The sequence below is a fragment of the Sminthopsis crassicaudata genome, chromosome 1 (assembly GCF_048593235.1).
Source record: "Sminthopsis crassicaudata isolate SCR6 chromosome 1, ASM4859323v1, whole genome shotgun sequence".
Lineage (NCBI taxonomy): Eukaryota > Metazoa > Chordata > Mammalia > Dasyuromorphia > Dasyuridae > Sminthopsis > Sminthopsis crassicaudata.
The window spans coordinates 667,909,691-667,936,909 of record NC_133617.1 but is presented as its reverse complement, the minus strand read 5'-3'; the positions used below and the strand labels follow the sequence as shown (position 1 = coordinate 667,936,909).

Here is a 27,219-nt window from a genome sequence, read left to right as displayed (position 1 = left end):
GAGGGGATTCCTACTAGGATTTAAAGATCCCTTATGGCTCTGAAATCCCATGATATTTTTGAATAAGGACACTCAGTTTCTAAATCCAGCTTTGCCATTAACTTGTTATATTAGGTTGCTTTGATTTCTTCATCCATAAAATGAAGATCAAATAAATTGTTTGAGGAAACAATTAAGGTGACCGTCTTTAGAAATTCTCCATAATTTGTTATAGGCTAGGGACAACACTGAATCTGAGAACGACCAAGATGCAACTCAGTTGCTGTGGAATCTGTCCCTTCCCCTCCCTAAATCTAACTTTCCTTACTTGTAAAAGATGTGGATTGGACTAGACAATCTCTAAGTTCCCTTTCAGCTCAGAGTTTAATGATTTTATATATGCCATACAACTATGTTTGTTTAAACTGTGTATTTATTAAGAGAAAGTGATGTTCTGGGGAAAGCCAAGCAATAGAAATTCTGGGCATCAAGAAAGCCAGTCAGTAGGACAACAATTTTGGCTGTCTCAGAGTCTTTTCCAGTTTGCAAATGTTTTGGGGTGATAAGGCTGCTGCTATCTAAGCTTTGGATCTGTGAAAAAGTTAGTACATTTAAGCTCATCTAACTGCTTAGAAAAAAGAAGTGGATCCAGTGATGTCCTTGGATGACCATAGTTTTAATATTTAAGTTCCTCACTGATAATAGAGTCTACAAACAGTAGTTTACAAAATACTTATTTATTCTTTTCCCAAACTTTAATCATCTCCATTTGTTCTATGTATGCAAATAAAGCCAAAGGAAACACTTTACAATTGATAGACAAGTTCAATGACCACAGTTCAAGTATATCATTTCAAATGCACTCATCATTTCTGAAAAAAGAAAATCTTTGGCGTTAAAAGAAACAGAAAAATCCAAGCATTTACAGATCCTAGCACTAAACATGAAATAAAACAAATGCAATGATTTTTAGTCAAATTGGGTTTATATCCTGGGTATTAGAAAAAATCAAATATATAAAACATCATTCCAGAATGACAGATTGTTTCCTTCAAAAACTATTTCAAAAAAGGGTTAAAAAAAAAAAGGCTGCTACAAAAGCAACCAAGATTCAAAGAAACACAGGTCAGACATATTAAGTCACAAGTTTATGCTGAATCTAATGCATTCTGTACCTGAAATAAAAAAGGGCAGAAAAATACTCTCTTTAAACAAACCAACCTGTATTCTTAGATAAACTTCCTGGTGCTGATCATTTTCAGATTTTACTGACAAACCTTTTTAGATTAATTTGCTGCTGGACACCATCTCCCTGGCTAGAGATTTTTTTCATATATATATATATATTTCTGAATGTATGTTTATATTTTTAAAAAAATCATCAAAATATTCAACTTTTGTCAAACAATAGTGGAAGATTCAGTTCTATAAGCTTTTGGGAAAAAGAAAGAAAGGAAATAATTTTCCCTGTAAGAGGCTTAATAAATTAAATCACAATTTTTAAAAAAAGTCTCTTTTTCTGCAATATGCAGTGATTATAGAAATATAAATTGACAAAGATATTTAAAATGTTTTCTTGAAAAATGTCTAACTGTAAGATCCTGGCTCTGCTACATAATGGTAATCATTTAACCCTGGAAAATTCACTTAACACTCTAATCATCAATTTCTTTTATCTGTAACTAGATTAAAAAAAATCCAAAAGCCTTTCTAGCACAAAATCCTAAGAAAATCTGGGGATGCTAAAAAGTAGAACTTTATGAAATATAAATGGCACAAGTTCAACAAAAAAAAAAAAGGAAAAAAACCACTCAACTTGGTAGTTAGATGACCTGGACTCAAGTCCAGACTCAATACCTACTAGTCATGTTACCTTGAACAAAGGCCTTTCAGCCCTTTTGAGTTTTTTCAATTGAAAATGGAGAATCATACTTCCATTGTCTATACTTCACAAAGTTGTTTCAAGGGAAACACTTTGTAAACCTTAAAATGGAATAAAAATGTGGACTACCATTATTATGAAAAATCTAAGGGAACAGAAAGTAGCCACTAGGGCACGGTCTTCAAACTTTTCTCTTTAGCTTGGTTCATTCTCTTTTTTTCAGGGCATTTGGCCTTATGAGAAAACTAGGGACAATATGTCCAAATGTCCATCTAAGTTTACTTGATGCTTAAGGAATGGAAACACAATTCTGTTTTAATCTTTATTGAAAAATCTTACTAAAATCTAAGTCCATTCTCCTTGGTGCCACACCTCTACATAGGATTTACTCTAAGAAGCTCTATGACATTTTATATATTTTGCAAAACACTTTCACATATATGATAACCCTATACAAGTATCATCATCTCTAGTTCCTAAACAAGAGACTCAGTTTCTTCATTTGTCAAATGAGGACATTGACCTAGATATTTTTAAGGCCCTTTCCAGTCTCAAAGACATCCTATGATTTAAGAGTGTCTTCCAGGAATGAATTTTGAAACTAGGTCCTCTGCTCCAAATCTAGCACTGTACACTAATCCTTCCTTCCTCTGTTCTCTCTCTTTTTTTTTTTGGGGGGGGAAGGTAGAGAGAAGTTTTAAAGTAAGAGCACCCTGCATCAAGCTCTTTAAAATTCTGAGGCACAGAAAACAGTTCAGTTAATTAAGAGCACCAATTATTTCATATGGTTCTGCCCAGGGTACTAATAGAATCCACTCCCAGAATTTAAAGACTAAGTAAAATAAAATGAACAAAACAGAAAAACCATCAGACAAGAAAACAAGCTTCTTTTCCATCATATTCATAAAAATAGGTGAATCTCATAGCATTTTTTAGGCTGATTTTAAATATGCATTTTGAATATCAACCATCTTCATGAGAATCAGTTTTATATTTTTAAAAAATAACTTTTTACTAAATAAAATTGTGCTAATTTAACTCACCTAAAATATAGTTATGGATCATTTGCTGTTGTATTTCAGTTGGCAGCTAAGGGATATAGCACTGAACCTAGAGTCAGGAAGAATCATTTTTTTGAATTCAAATTGGGCATCAGACATTCTAGCTATGTGACCTCACTTCACCCTGCACAAGTTATTTGACTCTGTTTGTCTCAGTTTCCTCATCTGTAAAATGAGCTGGAGAAGGAAATGGCAATCACTCCAGTATCTTTGTCCAAAAAAACACACACACACACACAAAAACAAGTGGAGTTAGGAAGAATCAGACATGATTGAAAAACAACTAAAACAACATTTCAGCTGTGTAATTTGTTCTTAGCTCCCAATAGCAGTTAGCTAACATGTTTGGACACTGCTTGCCAATGTATTGTCTTTCCACTTAAGAAAGTTTTGTGATCACTACTAGTATAGCATCCAGATTTTCCAGGAAAAAGTCCAAATATGAATTCAAGGCTCTCAAGTGACACTCCATTCCACAGCCTTTTAAACTTCTAAAAAGTCACTCACAACAGACAGGAAGGTTACTCCAAAAGGGGGTTTTGACTCTTGCTGGTCTCCTACCTTCTCATGCTAATAATTAAAAGTTAGCTTACCACATACTTAAAAAACATTCAGATGACTGACAAATTGGAATTTTTTGAATGCACACCAATCCCTACAAATATATTTGAGAAAACAGAATCAGAAACAACAATTTTGTTTACCAAATGATAGTGAGTACCCAACTTACAGAAGTCTGCTAATATATTGAGGTTCACTGTATAACTAAGCATATGTGAGAAACTCAACTACCCTACACATTTTCATTTCCCTCTCAATCAAATCATTTTTATATGACATTGTATATTTCTATAAAAATTCATTTTGCTTGATAACTGCTTGATAATAGTGAACATACTACTATTATTTTTAATTCAGCATCAGAAAATACATATAAAACATCGAGAAATTTCCATTTGAGAAAACATGAGTTAAACAGTAGAATAAACACAAAATGGATAAATTTATTTGCCACCCACTAAACTAACTTATACAGATGGTATTTGTTGATGAGGTTAATAAGATCCCTCAAATTACCTTAGTGAGACACCTATTTGAAGGATAAATAAGGAAAAATAAATTAGGACCTAGTCAAACTCATTGTAATATTCAGGACAATGATGTCAGAAGAGAAAGGCAAGATCTACACAGAATCTAGTAAAGAGGAAAACCAAAAAGTTCTCTCAGTTCTGAGCCAGAATTTTCCAGGGGAGAAGGTATCCTACCAACCAGCAAAAACATCCAGTAGATGCAGTAGAACCCTACAAAAAGAATGTTTCCAGCTATTAGCATTTGAAGACAATATGCCCTTTAACAGTTTCTAATGTCTCTTGGTTCTGGCTCTAACTACGCAAGTTCTGTTATTAACTTGGTTTTCTTAGTAGATGCTACTAATCACGTCAATCACCTAACCTAGTAGCTTCCTATGGTAAAATAACAAATTTATATTCTGGTTAATGATTCAATCATCTCTTTTGAGTTTGGTTAATAGGAGTTATTGCCTGATCAAGTTGGATGAGTGGAGGAAACAGGGGAAATGACAATGCAAAGAGATGATAAGTTCCCAAGCCTGTAGTGCTCAACAGTGGATTACGGAGCCAATGGTGAGAATGCTGTCCCACTGGTATAACTATAATATATTGGCTCCAAATGGAGCTTCATTCCAACCACTTTGATTTGTTGTGACAAGTAGATTTCAGACACATAAAGTTTTATTAACTGAACTATGCCCATGTGATTTTAATTTATCTCTCTTCATTTTTTTCTATTGCATCTCTTCTCAATTAACATTATACTATGCTCCTGAGTCAAAATAATCTAATTCAGTTACTGGCCAACTAGAGATCATGTCCAACCCTTGTGCTTAGAACAGTGCCTGATATGTTAATAAGTGCTTAATAAATTCTTTTCCAATTATTCAAACCTATCCATCTCAAAGTGCTTAAAATGAGTAGGTGACAGTTAGCCTTGTATATTAGTAGAAATAGATGCAAATAAATATTAGCTTACCCAAAATTTCTTAACTAATTTTCTCACCATCATTTAATCAAGATGTTAAAAAAATTTTAAATCAATAGCCCTAAACACTAGGAAAACTCATATTTTCCCTCATGTCAGATGATTATTAAAAGTAAATTTGGGATAGACCATTACTAATTAGCACTGCAAACTTTAAATTTATATTTCCAGAAATCTAATTAGCTTATGTTTTTTGGACTGTAATTAGAACTCAATTTCATAATTTATTCTGGTGATTATTAGAAAGGAAATACTTTTAAGAACTATCTACAGGCCATTTTAAAAATGTCAACCATCATATTTTGGCTAATTCAAGAGAATTAAGAAATTAATATGAATAAATAACAAATAAGTAGTTCTTTTGAGGCAAACACCCAATCTCCAAAAGTAATATCTCTACCTCTACTAAATAATTGCATAGCACAGCAACAACAAGAAAACATTCTTTCAGTTCTTGATTTGATTATTCCAGTGCAAAACAGCCCCATTTTTGTTACTGGACAGTATTTTACAAATAGGTTTCTGCTGAAGAGGCAAGGTTTAGAGTCTGAAGGCCTTGGTTCAGAAACAGGGTCCAACATTTCCAAGCTGTGTGACTATACAAATCACTTCACCTCCAAGTCATAGTTTACTTCTCTGTAAAATGAAGAAGTTGGATATGATAACACTCCATTTCCATCTAAAATCCTATGATTTGTAAATCAGGATAACAATTCTTGCACTACTCCCTCACCTGGGTAACTGAAAGGGCTTTGTAAACTTTGAAGCTCTATAGAAAATGTAAGTCATTGTTATTTTTTAAAAAGTAGGACAGGGAATGGGAGAGCTCCGCGTCCACCTGGGTGGGCTGTGTGGGACACACGGGCGCTCTCTGCTTCCCTTCTGCTCCATGGGTGAGGAGGAAGGCTGGACCTTCAGTTCTTTTGTCCACAAAACTCAAGCTGCCAGAGGGGAGGCCAAACCAGCCAGGTGCCCTCGCCCTCGCCCAGGATGGCTGGAGGAGCTCCAGGGCCTCTCAGCCTTAGGGTCCCGGGATCTCAGACACCGTCCTCCTGTGCCTTGTCTCGCAGCTGTCTTGTCAGGATTTGATGGGAAGACAGAAAAGCCACTCCTATGTGGAAGAGGATTTGCCAGATGTTCCTTAGTCCATGCAGGTAAATGTTGCACAGACAGATGAAGACCAGGATGATGGCCACCTTCAGCAGCCTTGTGGAACTGTAGACCAGGTACAGGTAACACTGCAACAACAGAAACAAAGAAGTCCTATGAGCAAAAATGCAATGGTCAAAGGAAGAGATAAAGCTCAATGCTCACAGATTCCCTTTTGGAAAAAAAAAAAAAAAGCTTAGGTTGAAATACTACAGGGTGGCTAAGAGTCAGGAGGATTTGAGTTCAAGTCAGCACCCAGATACATACTGACTGAGTGACACTGGGCAAGTCACTTGACCCGGTTTGCCTCCATTTCATCATCTGTCAAATGAGCTGGAGGAGATGGCAAACCCTCCAATACTTTTGCCAAGAAAACCCTGAAAGGGAGATCCAGATACAGCTGAAACAGCTCCACAACACAGCAACATCCTGATATGGCATTTTACAAACTACACAAAGGAATAAAACTCATTTAAGAAAATGAATTCTCCTAAAAGCTGAGAAAATTACAAATTCATGCACATGCACGCACACAGGATGGGTCTCCAGTGGTAAACATGACGACTATAGATCAAACACCTGGACATCCCCCTTCTCCAATGTGCTCCTGTCACACATTCTGGCCAAAAGAAACCTGCCCTAACAGCTAGCACACGTGAACTGGTTTATCCAGAGGGCTTACACCTGTGCCAGACATCATAACCATAACAACAACATGACTATCAATTCAACAAGAAGGGGATCACCTCCTAGGTACCAAGCAGCAGAAGGCTGAGCCTCTGACTTCTGGCCCTATGACCTGGGATGGACAGGACACCAGGAATCACACCAACTGACTTGAGATAATTAGAAACTTTAATTGAAACTAAATGTCTTTAATTATAAAGGACTGGACTAGATGGGTCCTAAGATGCCTTCTAGATCTACATCTATCATCCTATGATCCTAATAACAATTTTATTCCTGTGTCCTACACACATGACTTGTTGATTAGATAGCCCATTACTGGAAACCATGGATCCATCCTGTTATAAGACAAGAGCACTACCTTCGGTGATCTGCAAAGCTGTCAGCAAGGAAAAGACACAAGATGGTAGGCTGTAATTCAACATAAAAAGAACATGAGGATAGGATCTGCTTTGAGCTTTGTTTTTATATTCCTAGCATCTACCACAATGCATTATGAAAGAGGCACTTACTGGCTTTCTGAGTTGCACTGACACTGGGCTGGTGGGTGAACTCTCCATCACTGGAAGTGTCCAGCAGAGATGCTGCTCACTTCTCATGGGATGATGATCACAGGGGATGGACTCATGTCTGCATCTGAACTACTTTAAGATTTACTAAGTATCTTCCACACAATAACCCTATGTTGACTAGTGTGGGAGGTTAGAGGACAAGCTCTTAAAAAATCCTTTCCAACTTGGATTCCAGAAATTTTTACTGCCACATCAGAGATTTTCATGATCTACTTTTGTAAATAATTAAGAAGCTTCTGATTTCTTGAAAGTTGTATCCTGAGTTTATGTTTACTATAACTCTAAAACCAAGCCTCTCACAATTGTGGTATCCTTGAGCCTATTTTTTTTTAATGTTGAGAAAGAGAATATGTTTCTGAGTCTCCCATTTTTATAAATAAGGAGTGATCCTGCCTGGCATCAATTGACATTATCTATGATAGATAAGATTGTTTGAAATGGGAATAGACCAGTACTTCTTTCTCTCAAAAGACAGTACACAGAAGAAGCAAAGAAAATTTAAGCTTAATTTCCTTCCATGCTGAAGACTTAGCTTGTTATCAGACAGACATGGCTACAGACACCTCTATTTTTTTTTTAAGAGACTTACATGAATTGATGCTGAGTGAATCTTATGATTCGAGATGTAGAAAAGTGATCCAAAGGAAACTTAGGTTATCAAAGTTATATGGAATCTCAAAAATCATATAAACAAAAATTCTCCAAATTATAATAGAAGAAAACTTAGGCTCAGAAAGAGGAAGAAACTCCTTTAAGTTTACACAGAGCTAGCTGGTGGTAGAGCTGAGACCCAAACCTAAGTCTCTTGGGTTTTCCAGTCTAGTACTCTACTCTCCATCCCTATCCCCACTAATACATACATATACACACAATTTTCATTTGGATGATTATTTAAGCAAGGATTTTTTTAATGGAGGGAGAATTTGGATAATATACCAAAATGAATAGTGGAATAAACAGAAGCCCCAATTCCATATGCTTTATCAGTGAAATACTAAAAATTAATTAGCTATACAATTCAAAGTCAGCCATAATCAATTAAATTCTCTTAAGAAAGAAGCCACAGCCAATTGATAAATGGTCAAAGGATATGAACAATTTTCATATGATGAAATTGAAACTATTTCTACATATGTGAAAAGGTGTTCCAAATCATTATTGATCAGAGAAATGCAAATTAAGACAACTATGAGATACCACTATACCACACCTCTCAAATTGGCTAGGATGACAGGAAAAGATAATGACGAATGTTGGAGGGGAGGGGATGTGGGGAAACTGAGACACTGATGCATTGTTGGTGTAGTTGTGAACAGATCCAACCATTCTGGAGAGCAATTTGGAATTATGTCCAAAAAAAGTTATCAAACTGTGCATACCCCTTGATCCAGCAGTGTTACTACTGGGCTTATATCCCAAAGAGATATTAAAGAAGGGAAAGAGGCCTGTATGTGCAAGAATGTTTATGGCAGCCCTTTTTGTAGTGGTTAGAAACTAGAAACTGAGTGCATGCCCATCAGGTAGAGAATGGCTGAATAAATTATGATACATGAGTGTCATGGAATGTTATTGTTCTGTAAGAAATGACCAGCAAGATGAATACAGAGAGACTTACATGAACTGATGCTGAGTGAAATGAGCAGAATCATTATACATTTCAACAATACTATATGAGGATCAATTTTGATGGACATGGCTATCTTTGGCAATGAGAGGACCCAATTCAGTTCCAATTGATCAGTGATGAACAGAACTAGCTACACTCAGAGAAAGAACACTGGGAAATGAATGTGGCCTGCTTGTATTTTTGTTTTTCTTTCCAGGTGAACGAGATGAGGTGAGATCTTTCAAGACAGTTGTGAAAATCGAGTAAGGCTTCACCTACTTCAGTGTTTGAGTAGGCCTGAAGGACTCTGAACATCAAGTCAAGGGCATAATTTCATTGCCCTCTCATGATATCATCTCCTCCCTATTTCAGCCAAATATGGGCAACTATGTACTTATTGGTCAAGTTCAATTTCATGGGCAGATCTCTCGTTTAGAATGTAAGACTCTCAGCCAATGAGGATGAGGGTCAGTGGTGGGAGGGGGCGTTTTGCGTTAGGGATTAAAAGGGCTGTCCTGCCCACAGGAGGCGCTTCCTCTCTTGTCTGCTCAAGGAGTGGGACGCCCTTCTCCAGAGAATGTACAATAAACTTTGCTTTTCTCTAGAGCTCTCTCCAGCTTTTTTTTAAATGGTGACCCCTCACCATTTCCGTGCCATACACAGGTTATTTTTACCTTTCTAAATCCAATTTTTCTTGTGCAACAAGAGAACTGTATAAATATGTATACATATATTGTATTTAAGATATACTTTAACATATTTAACATGTATGGAACTACCTGCCATCTTGGGGAAGGAATGGAGGGAAGCATGGGAAAAGTTGGAACACAAGTGTTTGCAAGGGTCAATGTTTTAAAATTACCCATGCATACGTTCTGTCAATAAAAAGCTATTAAAAGAAAGAAAGAAAGAAAGAAGCCACAGGTAACTGCTTGCCTCAATCCATAGCTATAGAATTCATTAAAAGTAGGACAGTATCCCAGCATTGCTCTATGTAAACAAATTCTGAAGGAGAAATAGCATTGTAAATACAGGATGTTGAATCAGTAAGTTTACTGCAAACATCTGTATAGCTAAAGTAATGAGCTGATTTTAAATTACATAAGAAAATCAGTATTACTACCTTGTTGATCCAAAATAGGCCCCCCCCTTCCCAAAACCAATTACCACCCTCCAAGTGAGATAACTTTGAAATTATATAAACATATACATGTATACCCTGAAAAATAATTATACAGTTAATATGTATATATGTATAATTTTGTTGTAAAAAGATTTTTAATGCCAATAAATATGTTGTATTAATTTTTTTTTCATTAATGTTTTCATCTTCTTGCTTACTTGGTCATATTCTTACTATGGCAAGATAATACATTTTGTACAAATCAGATTTTTTTTTGGGGGGGTAAACAATGGGGGAAAAGGAAGAAATATGTAGTTCATATTTCAAAAGAAAAAGATTATTAGTCATATCATATATAATATATAATAATCTGAATGAGTTTTTAATATTATTAAAAATTATATCTCTAGTCCATATATACCAAAGTAAAATGGCTATTTTATCTATATTCAGCAAGAGAAATTCTAATTAAGAAATTAGCCAGACACATCTTGGTAAAAATGTTAAACTAAACCTTTTTGGCTATTTGGTCCCAAAAAGCTAGGTAAACCCTTGACAAGCATTGGAATTTGCATAAATCCACTTGCAGTTTCCCTCTTTATTTTACTTTAATTCATACATGGAATAAATTCACAGGACTCAAGAGGACTTAGTTTCCTTATTGAATTTGTAGGAGTAAAATGAGATGATTTTTACAACCTCTTGCAACTCTAAATATATGGTCCTGTGCTCTCATAGCTATCACAGACTGTTGGAGACTCATACATTTAGAGGTAAACTTGAAAGCCATCTGATCCATTCTATCATTATACTGATAAAGAAACTAAGGCTCAAAGAAATATGCCTTATTCCAAATCATTACTTCAATGTAATTCCAGCAAAGCTGGAACCTGAAAGCTGCTCAAATCTAGTCCTCAATTTCAAGGTGAGAAGGGCTCTGGTAAGTCATCTAAGAAAACCTTTCAGGCCGTTAGCAGTTAAGTGATTTACTTAAAGCCACTCAGCTACTCAGTGACAAAATCATTAAAAATGACCCACTTTTTTTTTACATGTGCAGAAAATGGTCACCAGGTGTCAAAAGCACTTTAAAGTAATAATACTTACTTTAAATTTAAATTTAAAGCTAATAGTATTAGCTTTAAAATGTCCTATAACAAATAAACCTTCACTATTGGGGAGAAAGGATCAGTAGAAATTTTATTATAACTTGGTTCATTCCATAGAGACTTAAGACCCCTACTGGTTGTAAGTAGTTGGCTTATCTGAAGGACGAATTAAAAGAACTCAAAGTTCCTGCCACGTTTCTGTATATTTGTTTCATTATCTAAAAAGAGTCAAAATTTACCTAAAATTAAACAGCAATTTCTATGGTTAATTTCCCTACCAATTTACCTAAATTCAGTATCATGGTTTCTAAATAGTATGACAAAATTTTTATTTTCTGAGACTCAAATTAAATATAATTATGGATCCAAACAATGATAAAGCAAAATATCACACAGGATAGGCCAGGTAAGAATGTTTCCTCACCTCTAAGATTCCTGCCTGATTAATAATTATCTAGCTTCGGCTCTGCTTGCTAACTGTCCGTCCCATTTAGGGCAAGTGGCAACCTCTCTAGGATGGGACTACTTCCTCATGTGTAAAATAATGGGACTAGGATAGATGATATTTAAGATTCCTTCTGGCTCTGATATTCTGTGGTTTAAAATCCTAGTGAAAATATTATGACATAAAACAAGTACCTAATAGTTTGTTGAACTTTCAAACAAAACCAACAAAATATACAAGTTTAAGCTGCCAATCAAAGTTGAACAAGAACCCACCTGAAAAATGCAGGCTACAAAAGGGATAAGAAACGCCATTATGTTCCCAATAGTCTCAGGATCATCCTGAATAAGATATAACAGAAAGTTAAAAAAAAAAATGAGACACAAAGAAAAAGAGAACTTAAGTAAAAAACACATAAGACTGGTCTCCTGATTAGGCTGGATATGGCTCAAAAATGTGGACCAGCTGCCATCAACCACCCAACTTTCATTTCCTTCCCAGCAAGCTCCCTGGGCCACTGTCAGTAGCCTGGGCCTTCTCAAGTCTCCCTCTGAACTCTCTCCTCCTGGCATCAGCAGCATTCCTCTGTATTATAAGTGCAGTACTTTAATTTCTTCCACTCCAATGTTTATAAAGATCAAATGGGACTCAGATGAAGAGAGATGAGAAGACATCCCCAAACTATGCCTTTGTGGAAGTGGGAGGTCCACAGGTTTCACACGTTAACATGTTATTTTTTTGACTTTTTCAAAATATTATTCAATTGTGCAGATTTTTTTTTTCTAAAAATATTGTTTGTTCTATGGAATGGCTCTCTGGGACATGTAGCAAGAGAGATATGTGAGATAATGTGACAATGTAAAAAGTGGAAAATATCTATAAAAACTTATTTTAAAAAACAACTAGAAGCAAATATCCATAGTTAAAAGCAACAGAGCATTATACTTAGCTGAATACAATAGTGTGTTGTTTAAGTTCTAACTTGTATGCCGAAATAGGCTTTGTAATCACCTCTCATGTACAGAGCTTACTTAAAATCATTATTTTTACTTTTGATTTTTTTGTGTATTGTTCCTTCCCTTTGGGTGTGTAGTTGTAGTTAGTGGAGGCAGTTAGATAGTTTGGGCCTGGAGTCAGGAAGACCTGAGTTCCAATCTGACCTCAGACACTTAGTAGCTAAGTGACCATGGGCAAGTCACTTTATCTCTGTTTTGCCTTAATCCCCTAGAGAAAGAAATGACAATCTTCTCCGGAAACTTGACCAAGAAAACCCCACAACCAGAGTGGTCCACAGAGTCATGAGGAGTCCGACATGTTTTCTTGGTTCTGCTCGTTTTGATCTGCCCTGGATCTCCCCGTGTTTCTCTGCATTCATCATAAATACCATTTTTTACAGCACAGTAATATTCCACTACATCTATGTACCACAATTTGTTCAGCCATTCCCCAATTAACGGATATATGCTTTTGTTTCCAATTCTTTGCTATCATAAAAGAAGTTGTTGTAAGTATTTTGGAGGACATGGAAACTTTCTTTTTATAGATGGCTTCTTTGGGGTATAAGCCCAGTAATGAAGTCTCTAGTTCAAAAAATATGAACATTTTTTTGCTACTTTATTTGCATAATTCCAAATTACTTTCCAAAATGAATCTTTATTTCATAGCTCCACCAACAATGCATTAATGTGCCTATTATTCCACATCCCTTCCAACATTGACTAATTTTTTTTGTTTTCACTTTTTGGCAAGGCAACTGGGATTAAGTGATTTGTCTAGGGTCTCACAGCCAATAAGCCTCAAGTAACTAAGGTCACTTTTGAACTAAGAACCTCCTAATTGCAGGGCCAGTGCTCTATCCAACTCAGTCAGTTAGTGTCCCTCCAACATTGACTAATGCCATTTTAAATCATTTGTGCCAATTTGCAGGATGTGTGGTGAAGTCTCCAAGTTGGTTTGATTTGCATTTCTCTTATTATTAGTGTTTTGAAGCATTCTTTCATATGGTTGTGGATACTCCACAATTATTCTTTTGAGAACTGTTTGTTTATGTTTTTTGAACATTTATCTAGTGGGGAATGATTATATAAAATTTATTTATAAATCATGGAAACCAAACCCTTATCAGAGATATTTGATACAATATTTTTGCCATTCAAACTCCTTTCCTTCATATCTTAGGTGCATTAATTTTTGTCTCAGTAGAAGCTTTTCAGTTTTAAGTAGTCAAAGGTTATCTATTATATCTTTTGTAATTGTCTCTTTCTCTTACTTAAGAATACTTTTACCCCACAGCTGTGAGGAGGATAGAGTTTCTCTTCTAATTTCTTTATAGTATGATCTTTAAAATTAAGGTCACATATCTATTTAGAATGTATTATGGATTATGTGGTAAGGTGTTTATCTAAGCCTAATTTCTACCAAACTGCTTTCCAATTTTTCCCAGTTTTCTTTTTACATCATCAAATGAGGTTTTTTCCCTAACTAATTTGTGGTTTTAAGCTATTGAGTTCTTTTGTCTTTGATGATCCTTTATCTAGTCTGTTTCACTGAGCTATCTATTTTTTAACCAATATTATCTGGTTTTGATGACTGCTATATATAATGTAGTTTGAGATCCAGAAGTACTATTACCCCTTCATTTTTGTTTCTTTTCCTTGGTAGGAAGTTCAGACATCTGGGCCAACTGGTAACTAGGGATGTAGGACAGCATGGATCCAGGGAGAAGATTTTGTGACAAATAGAAAAAAAAGATAACTGGGGAGGTTATAGCTCAATGGTGGGCCAGATAATCAGGATCATAGTGGGGTAAAGATCCCACCATGAGATAGTGTCCTTCTTGACATCTGAAATACTTGATATTGTTCTGAGAATGAGATATAATATAAAATGGTATATATTTGCTGATGATATGGTAGTTTAGTTGGAAAGTTATAGAGCTGATGTTTTAGGGTACTAATTGATAACATCTTGTGTAAAATTTCAGCTATAAAACAGATCCTCTAGGCAAGATACTGCTAGATTCTGTTTATAATACCCCATATTTGCCTTCTTCACTGTTCCTTCCACCAGATTTTCACCTAACATCCCTGTCTCCTTGTGTCTATTTAGAAAGATATTTTTTAAATTATTTTTTTATTTAGAATTTTTTCCCACAGTATATATGCATGAGTAATTTTTTTTATAATATTATCCCTTGTATTCATTTTTCCAAATTATCCCCCCCTCCCTCCACTCCCTCCCCCTAATGACAGGCAATCCCATACATTTTACATGTGTTACAATATAACCTAGATACAATATATGTGTGTAAATACCATTTTCTTGTTGCACATTAAGTATTAGCTTCCGAAGGTATAAGTAACCTGGGTAGATAGACAGTAGTGCTAACAATTTACATTCACTTCCCAGTGTTCCTTCTCTGGATGTAGTTATTTCAGAAAGATATTTCTTATTGGTCTCTCTGTTGTCACTATGATGGTGGTGTCCTCAGAGGCTGCATTCATTGGCTCCTTCTGCATTTATGTTGTTTGGAGTGTACAAGAAGCAAATAATCTTTTCAGTTCTGTTTTTCCCCCTCAAAAAATTTTTAATTGTTTAATATTGAGCATTCATCTTTTTTTCCATGAATGGTTATTGCAGAATGAGTCACTCTGGAGATCCAATGCTTTTCAGAACATATATATTCTATTCTCTTTTACATATTCTGGTGGATACAATATATTCCTACATTATTAAAATTTCCTTTCCTTTGTAATGGAAGGTTTTTCTCTTGATCAATTACAGAACTTATTTCTAAACCAAATTGTCAAATTTAACCCCTACGTGTCTAAAGATTACAGCCTTGGATTTTTTTTCCCCTTGGAAGTGATCTATGAATGTTTTTCTGTGTTCTGAAGTTCTGGGAATTTATCTTCTATTATTTCCTGCCCCATGGTGTAATGCGTTTTTGTTCTTTTATGTTCTTTTGGGAGATCTATAATATTTAGGTTGTTTCTACATGTCTTATTTTCAAAATCAATATGCTTTGTTTGCATAGTGACCATATCTTTTTAATGTAATTGTTTTACTTATCTTTTGTCCATTATTTTTGCTGTTTGCTCTAATCCCATAATTCTATTTCTTTTTTAAACCATTAAGGAATAGCATATTGCTCTCCTCACATGTCACAGAATTCTCTGTTTCATTAAGTATTGAAACATTTTCCTTTATTTTGCAATATTTACTCACTGATGCCTGAGTTTGTTTACTAGATCTGGAGGCCATATGTCCTTCTGATGGCATTTTCCCTGTTAATTTATCTGCCTATGATCAAGATCTTTGAATTTTCTTCTTCCTGATCCTTGACACTTTCAGTCTTTTTTCCTTCCTTCTTTCCTTTCTTCCCCACCTCCCCCTAACCACCCACTCCCCCCACCCAAAAACCCACTCCGTGACTTCCTTCTAACAATGGTTTCCTTTAGTGGCCGGATCTCAAAGCATCTCAGCCTCCTTCCGTGATGGGTAATTCAAGTTCCCCTGCCTCAATTTCTGATCTGAGTGTATTCAAAGGTTAGAACTAGTCCTATATGGATGCCATGTATATTCCCTCAAGCTTAATAGAGTGCTATGTGCCCATCCCTCCTTGCCTTCCATCTCAACATGGACATGGTATTCTGTCCTGACATGCTGCCTCATTCCCTCAGTTCTCTGGCCCAGCCCTGGCAGGTCTGGTCTGTGAAGACTGGTGCTGTAGGCTAGAAAGGCTGAATAGTAAAGCCCAGGAAAACTTCTGCAACCTGAAGCTGGGATGTCCATGGTACTAGAAAGGGGGAAAGGGAATCAAAGTGTGGGGAGGTGGTGTAGGGAACTGTTGCAAACCTGTGTCAGGTCTAGTGCAGCCTTGCAGCCATTAGCATGGCAGTACAAGAGGGTTGCTCTGAATGAGCTCAGGATCAGGAAGCATAAATTCATGGTTCTTCGATTTGTTTAGTTTTTTTTAACCTTTTGTATTTTGGGTGAGCAAGACCATAGCGACAGATGAAATCGCTTTATCTTTGGTGCATAATTTCTATTTCAATGAGGTATGAGAAGTTATGGAAATTGGGAAACATGTTTAGTCTATCATATTGTTGTTCAAATGACTTAGAAGTCTCTAGCTATGTTTTCAAATATAGTTAATACTTCATTAAACTGGTATCACCATGGAAGTTTTGTGGGATTTTAAAAAACCCAAACAGTAGAAATCTATAATGTAATATGAACACTTTTAAAACAGAGGATATGAAACATAATGTAACTTAGTATGGCAGAAAGAGCAGTGGGTCTAGGATCCCCAAATTTGTTTTTTTTAAACATTTTGTTAACTATATTTCAGTATAATTATTTTTCCTTGTAATGCTATATATTTTACTTACTAATATTATTGAGAAAGGGTACAAGTAATTTTCAGATAAAGAGATCAAAGCTATGTATAGCCACATGAAAAAAACGCTCTAAATCACTATTGATTAGAGAAATACAAATTAAAAACAACTCTGAAGTACCACTTTACGCTCATCTGATTGGTTAATATGACAAAAAAGGAAAAAAAATGATAAATGTCAAAGAAGATATACAAAAATTGGGACTCTAATGCACTGGTGGTGAAGTTGTGAACTGATCCAACTATTCTGGAGAGCAATTTAGAATTATGCTCAAAGCAATTTAAACTATGCATAACCTTTGATCCAGCAATATCACTATATAGTATGTATATATATATATATATATATGTATATGTATACACACATATCCCAAAGAAATCATAAAAAAGGGAAAAGAATACATATATACAAAAATATTAAGAGTACCTATTTTAGTAATGTCAAAGAATTGGAAATTGAGAGGATATTCCTCAATTGGGGAATGAATGAGCAAATTGTGGTATATGAATGTTAATAGTATATTATTTTTCTGCGAGAAGTGATCAGCAGGCAGATTTCAGGAAAGCCTGAAAAGACTTACATGAACTAATGCTGAGTGAAGTGAGCAGAACCAAGAGAACACTTTACACAATAACAGCAGCACTGTATGATGATCAATTATGACTGACTTAGCTCTTCTTAGCAATACAATAAAATGATCAAAAACAATTCCAAAAGACCCATGATAGAAAATGCTATTCACATCCAGAAAAAGAACAGATCGAGTCTGAATGTAGATCAAAGCTATTTTCATTTTCTTTTTAGTCAGTTGACAAGAATTTATTAAAAATTCCCTATCTCCAATGAAGGCCCAAAACAGGTTAACACCTACATTAAGTAAAAAGGTGATGATGCAAGAGATGTTAGCAGAAGTGACAAGTCTTAGAAGTTGTGTGAATATAAGGAAAGAAGCAAATCAAAAATTGAGAATGACTCTGGAGTTGAGAATCCAGGTAGCTGGAAAGAGAAAGGTACCTCAACAGAAGTACAAAGGTGGAGTGGGGGAAGAGGGTAGAATAGTAAAAGAGCAAATTCCATTTGGCACTCCCAACCCTGACAACCCAAGGATCCAAAAGTCACAGAAAGGATTGCCAAATCTGTTCCATGCAGCAAGGAAACCAATAAGAAGGAGAGAATCTAAGAGATGGAAGGGACCTTTGGAAACAGTCCAATACTTATTCTATAACAAACCTGATAACTGGATATTTAGCTTTATTATGAAGAGTTCCAATGAGGGGGATCTACTAATTCTGGAGGTAGCTTATTCCATGCTAATTTTTTAGAAAATTCTTGCTTAGTCAAATATAAGCACAACTTTTTGCATTTTCTATTGATTATTCCTAGTTCTGCCCTCAGCCATCAACTCAAAAAATCTCCTTAGGATCTCAACAAATTGTCCAAAATTACTTTCATTTCTCTAAGCTATACCAAGTTATTAAAATAAAAACTACTCCTTTTGAGAGTTTTCATTTTAAAAATCTTCATAAATGTTATAGTCCACAGCTATATATAGCCAAATAAATAGACCACATCCTGATGAATTTCTTCTATTGCTGACTATCTTATCATCCCAAATATGAAGGGAAAAGTTACCTGAAAGGAATGCTCTGCTAGATGAATTCCTCGAATAAGATTCAAAGCAGCACACATGATGTTAAGAATAAGAGAGAGAATCCCCAAAGCTGTCACTGGCTTCATCCGGTAATTTGGAGCTTCATAATTTAAAATAACAATATTAAGTTCCTAATGAAAAGCATTTCTGGTTATACGGTGTCTACATAAAGAAAAAGCTAAATAAACTTGCAGACATAATTTAAATTACTTTGCAGATACAATTTAAATTATGTTGCAGGAATAATTACAGGTGTATTAATAAAAAATGAAGCAATGGTTAGGAAGCAAAAAAAAAAAAAGTAGAAAATGAGGATAGAAAGGATCTAGGCCTCAGGGAGCATTCCTTCTAGCCTTTATTGCAACATTGGATATCCCCACCTCACCCATACCTCACGTTGGAGTTATTTTCCCAGGTTTCTGCTGAAAGCAACTCCTTGTGATAATAAAAAGTGCTACAGTTTTATTTTTATATTGGTTGTGGAGTCATACAAGCAATTTAGTTATATAATTTAACATTCAACTCATAAAACATTGTAATTTTCTTCTTTATCTGCTGGGTGGCCTTTCTATTTCAATTTTTTCTTGCCCTCCCCCCAATTAAGGATCTTTTTATTTTCAATATGTTTAGGGATTGTTTTTTGTTGTTGTTGTTTTGCAAAAGAAAACATTTAGTGTATAAGCTGTTCCTAGAATGGTTAGAACAAACGATTGCTTTATTTTGCTGTTTTAAAAACTCTACCATAATATGGTATGATAGCATACCTTTTTTATTTCCTTTTCTTATTATCCTTTCTTGTCCTCACATATACCACAAAATAAAAATCAAATTCATCACTATTAGTATGTTAGAGTTCCCACTGAGCAATTCAAGGCTTCCCCCATTAGAATTGAACACGCTACCTTTTTAGGATTCTAGCCTTGAGACACAAGAGGCTGAGCCAAAGCACAGTAAAATGTCCTAAAAAGAAGGGCTAAGTTTAAACTTTCTGGAATTTGATTGTAATTGTGTTTCACACAAAGTCATAACTACCAGAGCATCCTTTTCTTAAATACCTATTTTTCACAGTGTGAGAACATGGTTTGAGGATCAGATTTTTGATTGCTCCATAAACTCAAGTGGCTGCATTTGTGACTTCAAGTAGCAAAAGAGCTCTGTCAATAAAGGGATCAGGCATAATGACTCATCCAAGAGTTTAAAAGAAATATGGATTTTACACGAATAAGATTCAAAGCAGCACACATGATGTTAAGAATAAGAGAGAGAATCCCCAAAGCTGTCACTGGCTTCATCCGGTAATTTGGAGCTTCATAATTTAAATCTAAGATAAATCTAAGATAACCTAAGATTTTTTGATGAAAAATGAAAAAACCTGAACCATAAATTTAGAGTAAGAAAATTAAAATAGTAGAAAAAGGTAACTGTCATACACCTTATCAAGATAGAGAAACCAAAATTCTCAGAAGCTGAATATTTTCTTATAAAAACAGGAAATTATGAAATTACAAATAATTATGTACTGGGCAAATAATAAGGAAATGTTTCATAAATGGCTATGGACAAATAATTCGTTAGCCAGAAGCCAACCTACTAATAAGGATTTTGATCATCTTGGCTGGTCATTGGACAACAGACAATCTAGCATTAGAAAAATACTTGAAGTTTTCCAGTTTAAAAGAATCTATCAGAGCTTCACTTCTACTGTATAAGAAGGTCTTGGAGAAACCACAGTTACAGATTAGCTTGTTAGTGCCAGCTGTGGGACTTGAATCTTGGTCTCCTGATTTAAAATCCAATGTTTTCTACAGTACTTAATGCTTCCTGTCTTTAATTCTCTTTAATTCCATTCCTAACACCTAGGCACATTAACTGTTCACATTTTCCCAGGGATCAGTGATCTCTACTCACACAATTTGTTCACATGAAAATTTAAATGGCAATATAATTATTTTTCAATTACATTCTAGGGACAAGATCTATTTTACACATAAATAAAACCATTTGAGGAAAAAGCAATGCACAAAAGTATCATTCCTCTATTATCACCCCATCATAAAGTACAATATTCAGTTCATTTACCATATTCAACCTGCATCGGTGAGTGATTATTGCTCAGTCCATTCATCATTTCTGTATCCTCTAGTCTCAGGACCAGTGGAGGCTGAAGCATCAGCTCTTCCTGAATCTTTTCCAAGTGGTTCTTCAGCTGAGAAGAGCTTGCATAGTTAAAATGCCATTTCACTTTCTGAATGACATTATCTGTAAAAAACAAACAAGCAAACAAAAACCCAATCAACTTTAGCAGAATATGGAATAGAATTTTATACAGATTTAGAATTTTTTATTAGAATTTACAAAGTGAGGCTCACATTTCCAAAGAAGCTAACAACCCATATTCTGAATACATACTGTATAACAGAATCAAAGAATTTGCATTTAATAATGACAAATACTACTTTATTAATATATGAATACCAAACTCATGGACAAAGTGCCAGAACATTATGTCCATTATGTGAATTTAGTAAGTTTAGTAAGTAATTATGTAAATTTAGTAAGAACAACATATTTATCACTGGCAAAGCAGTCTTGTTATCATTCAACCTTCTTGGTCATATCAACCAAGGCAATGATATTAAGGTACATCGTTTTAAGGAAGAAAGAAGGAAAGAAAAGTAATTTAAGGTCTCACAGGAAAGACCTTACTAAGAAAACTATAAATTCCTTAATACCAGCAGAATGTCCCAAATCTCCTTTAACTTTCTTACTACATAAAAAAAAATATTTCGGATATTCCACATACAGATCTATAGCAAGGGATATAACATCCTTATTGTACTCTTCATTAATCAGACAACATCTAGAGAGCATTGAGTTCAATTCTGCACCCCATATTTTGGTTTTTATTTATTTGATAGTTTTCCCCAGTTACATTCAAAACAATTTTTTTAACATTTGTTTTTAAGATTTTTGAGTTCTAGGTTGTCTCACACCCACAATTAAGAAATCACATGTGAACTTATGCAAAACATTTCCATAAGAGTCAATCTATGAAATAAAAAATAGATCTCCCATTCTAATGGAAATAAAAACCCTCAAAAAAAAAAGTTTAAAAAAAAGAGAGAAAATAGAGAATGTTTCAATCTGTATTTATACACAATCAATTTCTTCTCTGGGTATGAATAGGATTTTTCATTATTAAGTCCTTCAGGGTAGTTGAAGATAATTGTAATAATGAGAATAACAAAATCATTTATAGCTGGTCACCCCAGAACATTGCTATTGCTTTTTAGACAGTACATTCCACTTTGTTCATGGAGGACTTTCCAGGTTATTTTTTTTTCCTGAGAGCATCCTGCTTATCATTTCCAGAGAACAATCATATTTCATCACAAACACATACCACAGTTTATTAAGCCATTCCCCAAATTGATGGGTACCCCCTCAATTTCTAACTTTTTTTGTACTGAGAAGAGAGCTGCTATGAATATTTTTGTACATATAGATCATTTCCCTTTTTTTTTTTTTCTATTCTTCCCTTTTTTATCTCTTTTGGTATTTATGTCTTGTAGTGATACTGTTAGGATATGCATGAAGTTACAGCCCTTTAAGCACAGATCATCTCGTTTGATCATTTATCAATTGGGACATGGCTCGAATTTAAAAAAAAAAAAAAATTGATTCAGTTCCCTCTATGTTTGAGCAATGAGACCTCATCAGAGAAAGGTGCTTCAAAAAATTTTTACAATTACTATTGCTAATTGTATTTCCCCCCATTTATTGTCTCAATCCTTTCACTCTGTCCCTCCTCAAAAGTGTCCTGTCTCTACTCAAAAGTGTTTTGCTACTGAGCACTCCCTCTCTTAATATGCCCTCTCTTTTTATCACCCTCCTCCCTTTCCCATATCCCATTTCCCTTCTATTTTTCTGCAAGGTAAATGTATCCCATATTTTAGAAAAGATATTGACAAGTTAAGTTTAGATGTATAAAGGCTAGGGTATTAAATATAACTAAGGGAGAGAACAACAATGTGATTTAGGTAATACATAAAGGATAATTCTCCATCTCTTGCCTCCTAAACTGGGGTACTCCCCAAAATTTGCCCTGGGCTCCCTTCTCCAGTCCCATTGATTCAGTTATCATTTCTCTATAGATGATCCAAAATTAAAGAATCACAGAGTTCTCAGGATTCCCAAGGTCATCTGGTCTAGCCCATACTTGGACAGTCCTTCACAAAAAGTGTTCTTCAAGATTTTCTTGAAAACTTCTAGTCTGAAGGAACCCATTTCACTTTGGAATAGCTCAACTTTTCCCAAAGATTTTTTTCACCTCAATCTCCAATCTGTCTCTCTAAACTTTTGCCCATTAGCTCCTAGTTCTATCCTCTACAGCTAAGCAGTACATGTGTAATTGCTTTCTCCTTGAGAGACCTTTGAATACTTGAATTTACCTCTTATTCTCCCTAAAACTTGTATTCTCCAAACTAAACATGGCCAGTTCCATCAACTGTCTCACATAGCCTCACCACTCTCTCTACCCTCCTCCTCCAAATTGTACATGTATTTCTCAAATACATCCCCTTTTCACTTTCACAAAGTTACTATTCTAGCTCATTATCTGCATGTCTATCTCTCAATTAGATTAAAAGCATTTTGAGGTAAGGACCTATTTCATATCTCTAGCTTTACATTTATTAAATGTAGAATGGGTTTAACAAAAGATGGAACTTGTGAAACATAAATATAAAGTAGCCCTTATAATAAATAAATAAGGAAGTTACAAACCAAATTTGAGAAAGGCATATGGTCTGGAAGCCAAGCCTATGCTGGTGTTGTCATAGGAAGCTGTGAACTCCCACCGAAGAGCCTCCAGAAAGCTGAAGGCCATTGCCACAGGATAACTGCGGGAGCAGATCCCCATGCAAGCTATGACTCCAGAAGAATCAAAACTGAAACAAGAACACCAAAAGTGAATTACATGAAAGACATACAGATAAGCTCCTACTTATCTTACTGACAATCAGCATACAACAATAGTGACTTTACTATGAATCCTATGTCTCTCCTCCAACAGATGCATTTTCTTTGTCTTGAATCATTCTACAGTGATATCATGTCTAACCAATTCAAAGATATATTAAGTCCCTACTATTTGCAAGATCCTGTGAACAACACTGGGAATAAAAAAGAAAAATGATACAGTCCCTGACTTCAAGGAGCTTGTAATCTAATAAAGAACAATGGCATTGTCACAATTAAGTAAGAAACAAAACAGACTATGATCGGGGCAAAAGAAAGATCCAAAATACTCTAGGAAAACTGGAGGAAGGAGAGTTGGAGAATTTAGGAAAATATTTGTGTGTAAACAAAAAGGCACCATCTGTGCAGAGCCTGGAAGAGACAGAGAGTCAGCACCTCCAGGTTATGAAGAAGTTGGCAAACTGGCTGTGAGTATCTTATGGGCAAAGGCCCAAGTTTTCACTTTCCCAACAATGTTCAGATAATTATAACATAATACACAAACAGTACAATACCGACAATTAATTAATAAATGTTGTTTGGATAAATCCAAAGAGGCTTACTAAAACAAGATCTTAAGAGAATTTGTTATTTCAGGCTTATTTCTTAGAATAAGTTTTTAATTACAACTACTAAATTTAAAAATTTTAATATTGACCATTTTTAATGACTACTAATCATAACTAAAAATCTTATCTGGATATATCTTTGCCCAAATTTCTTCACTAAAAAAAGAAAATTAATATTCCTTCTCTTTCTTCTTCAGAACAATTCCCGACTCTTCCTGGCTTCTTAGTGTGTATATGTGTACATAAGGGTGTGTGTGTGTGATTGTTTGGGTTCTGATTGACTCAGAGAGAATGTAAATACCAATCATTTCTGATTTGGGTCAAAAACTCTGTGAGTTTTACCCTCCCAGCTTTATTTATTTAGATTTTTTTTCACTAGGTAAAAGAGGCCATTCTTTGCTATCTACCTTTAATCACTGAATGGGTACAGTCTCAGTCAAACTGAGAACTGTTAAAGACTTTAATTTAAAAAGGCCAAGGTACATCCAGAGCTATCTCCAGTCATCCTGATCTCTATCTGGCCAGTGGACCCAGATGGCTATGGACAGGAAAGTGAGCCAGGTAACCTTGCACAGCCCTCCCTCACTTAAATCCAATTCACTTGCTTGTTATGAAATAAGAACACCATGTCATGGTGTCACCTCCCTGATATCATATCTCCTTCAAGAAGTAAGAACAAATAACATCAACAACAACCACACAGAGAAAATTGGAGTTAACTTCTTCCTCTTAGTAAACAGCTGCTTAGTCACCAGACTCTTCTTTTTAAATGTTTTTGCACTGTTTTTATTTTGTTTGCATTAAAATTAACATAAAACCTAAGGTGCAGCTGACTTAATTAGTTGCAGTACAAGTTAAAAAAAATTCAAATGTTCTTAAGATAAAAACCATAATGATGTTATACACCAAAACAAGAATATCTCCTAAAACAAATAATTTGAAATTCAGCTTCTAAGAAACCAAAGAATCTATTACTCTCCACAAGGGATTAGGGGATTCCTACTCCATTTAGAAGAACAGGAGAAGAAAGAAGCACAGAAATTAACTACAACCTCAACCAGAGAAAGTGTTGAAAATTGTTGACACAATTTTGACCTAAGTCAAAGCTTCCATGATAGAGAAGCTTTTACTCTTAAGGCAAGCATGGCAAGGTGGTATGACCTTTTTGCCCTATTTGTGAGATGACAAACATGGCTTTAAAAATCTTTCAAAAAAATATACTAAACTTTCACAAGATGGAGGTATTACTTCATGAGAAAGAACCTTTCTTTTGGTCCATAAAATAAGATATAGTACTTCTGACAACAAATCTGAAAATTAGGATAATTTTTCTGTAAAAATGAGGAAATGGATTTAATTTTAAAAACAGATAAGAGCGTGTGTGCTTATTTGTGCATATGTATTTTTAACTAAAATATCTTGTGTTTTTTAATTTGTTAATCCTCAATTGAAGCATGGCAACTTCCAGTATCCTTTGGCACGCCAAAAAACATAGTAAGATAAGTCATTACAGACCTGGAAAAGTAAAACTAAGCTCTTCTTCTCTTATACTAAAAAGTTCACTTTACAAGAAACACAAAGCTTCTCAGAAGACAGACAGTAATTACTGCAGTCAGGAGGAAGATGTGGGTTAATTTCCTGCCCAGGCCGAACCTGGTCAGCTCTTAACCATCTCATCTCTCAAAGCTCTGGGTAACTCTTAAGATGTGGAGCCTGTACACAAGTGCTTTGGTGGAGGAAGCATTCTCACATCAGTGAAATCACAGGTCAAGTCCCTCGTACAAGTTTCTCTGGTTCTGCAGTTAGTAGGTTTAAAAAATAATATGATATCAGATATCAGAGTCTCCAATCTGTGCTTACTGAGTATTCTGAAACTTGGTTTCCCTAAAAGGAAATGTCACATAACCAAATTAACTTTCAGCAGACTAAATTATGTTGAAAACTTCAGTCAGAGTGAAAAGAACTTGTCTGAAATATTGAAGCACAGAGAGTTCCAATAATTATGAAAACGAAAACAAAATATTATTTAAATATAGCCTGAAAAGCAGTGGCTGCAGTCTTGCCCTTGTTCCCTTATCGTTGTCTGCTTGCCAGGCATTTGGTAGGCACTTTAGAAATGACTGACTAATGCTTACTTCCTATGCAGTTAGGGAAAGAGGCTGCAGCTAGAATCACCTCCATTCAGAAACAAATCAGAAGGATCCTTCAGGGAAGATGTTCTAAACAAAATTCCTTACAAGTCTAGAGACTCTTCTGTTTACAAATTAAATATCTGCTAAAAAACACTTCTCTTTGACTACACCCTTGCTTAAAGGCAACAATAATTTGAGGACTCAAGTGGCAGAGCTTAGAAGTAACAGCTAGAGGAACTTTAGTTGTGTATGGAAATAGAATGGGAATATTGACTGATTAGCAATTAATAGTCATTATTAGACTATGAGAAAAAGCTTCAAATGAATGTAACAATGAAACATATTGCTATAATACATCATTTACTTGGCATCCATGAGGGATGATGCAATGCTAATAAGAGAACTTTCTCTACAATTTAGGAGCTAAAGTTTATTTTTTTATCTATGGTTTTCTTTTTTTTTTTTTTTTTTAACTTTTTCTTTTTTCCAAGTTACATAGAAAAACAACATTTTTTTGTAATATATTTCACATTCATTTTTCCCATATTTTCTTAGGGGTCATGTTGGGAGAGAAAAATTAGGGCAAAAGAGAAAAACTAAAAGAGAAAAAAAAAACAGAAGAAAAAGAATAGAAAAAGTAAATATAACGTGTTGATTTACATTGTTTCCACAGTTCTCTCTGGATGCAGACAGCACCAAAATTTTTCTTAAGTCATCTTTTATGGAACTATAAAACAGATCATCAATTATCTTTGCAAACAAAAGATGTTGAACATGT

The 27,219-nt window shown here is 34.9% G+C and overlaps 1 protein-coding gene across 1 annotated transcript in view; it reads right to left on the bottom strand.

Annotated features, from left to right (window-relative positions):
• Positions 1 to 700: 700 nt before the first annotated feature.
• Positions 701 to 27,219, bottom strand: part of SEC22C (SEC22 homolog C, vesicle trafficking protein) — a 51,990-nt gene continuing 25,471 nt past the window's right edge. Inside the window, exons 3-7 of the mRNA XM_074283190.1 lie at positions 23,507 to 23,670; positions 20,801 to 20,980; positions 18,703 to 18,821; positions 11,944 to 12,009; positions 701 to 6,218 (exon numbers count right to left, since the gene is read on the bottom strand). Coding sequence (XP_074139291.1) covers positions 6,018 to 6,218; positions 11,944 to 12,009; positions 18,703 to 18,821; positions 20,801 to 20,980; positions 23,507 to 23,670 — 730 coding nt within the window. The 3' untranslated portion in view covers positions 701 to 6,017. The remainder of the gene's footprint in view (positions 6,219 to 11,943; positions 12,010 to 18,702; positions 18,822 to 20,800; positions 20,981 to 23,506; positions 23,671 to 27,219) is intronic.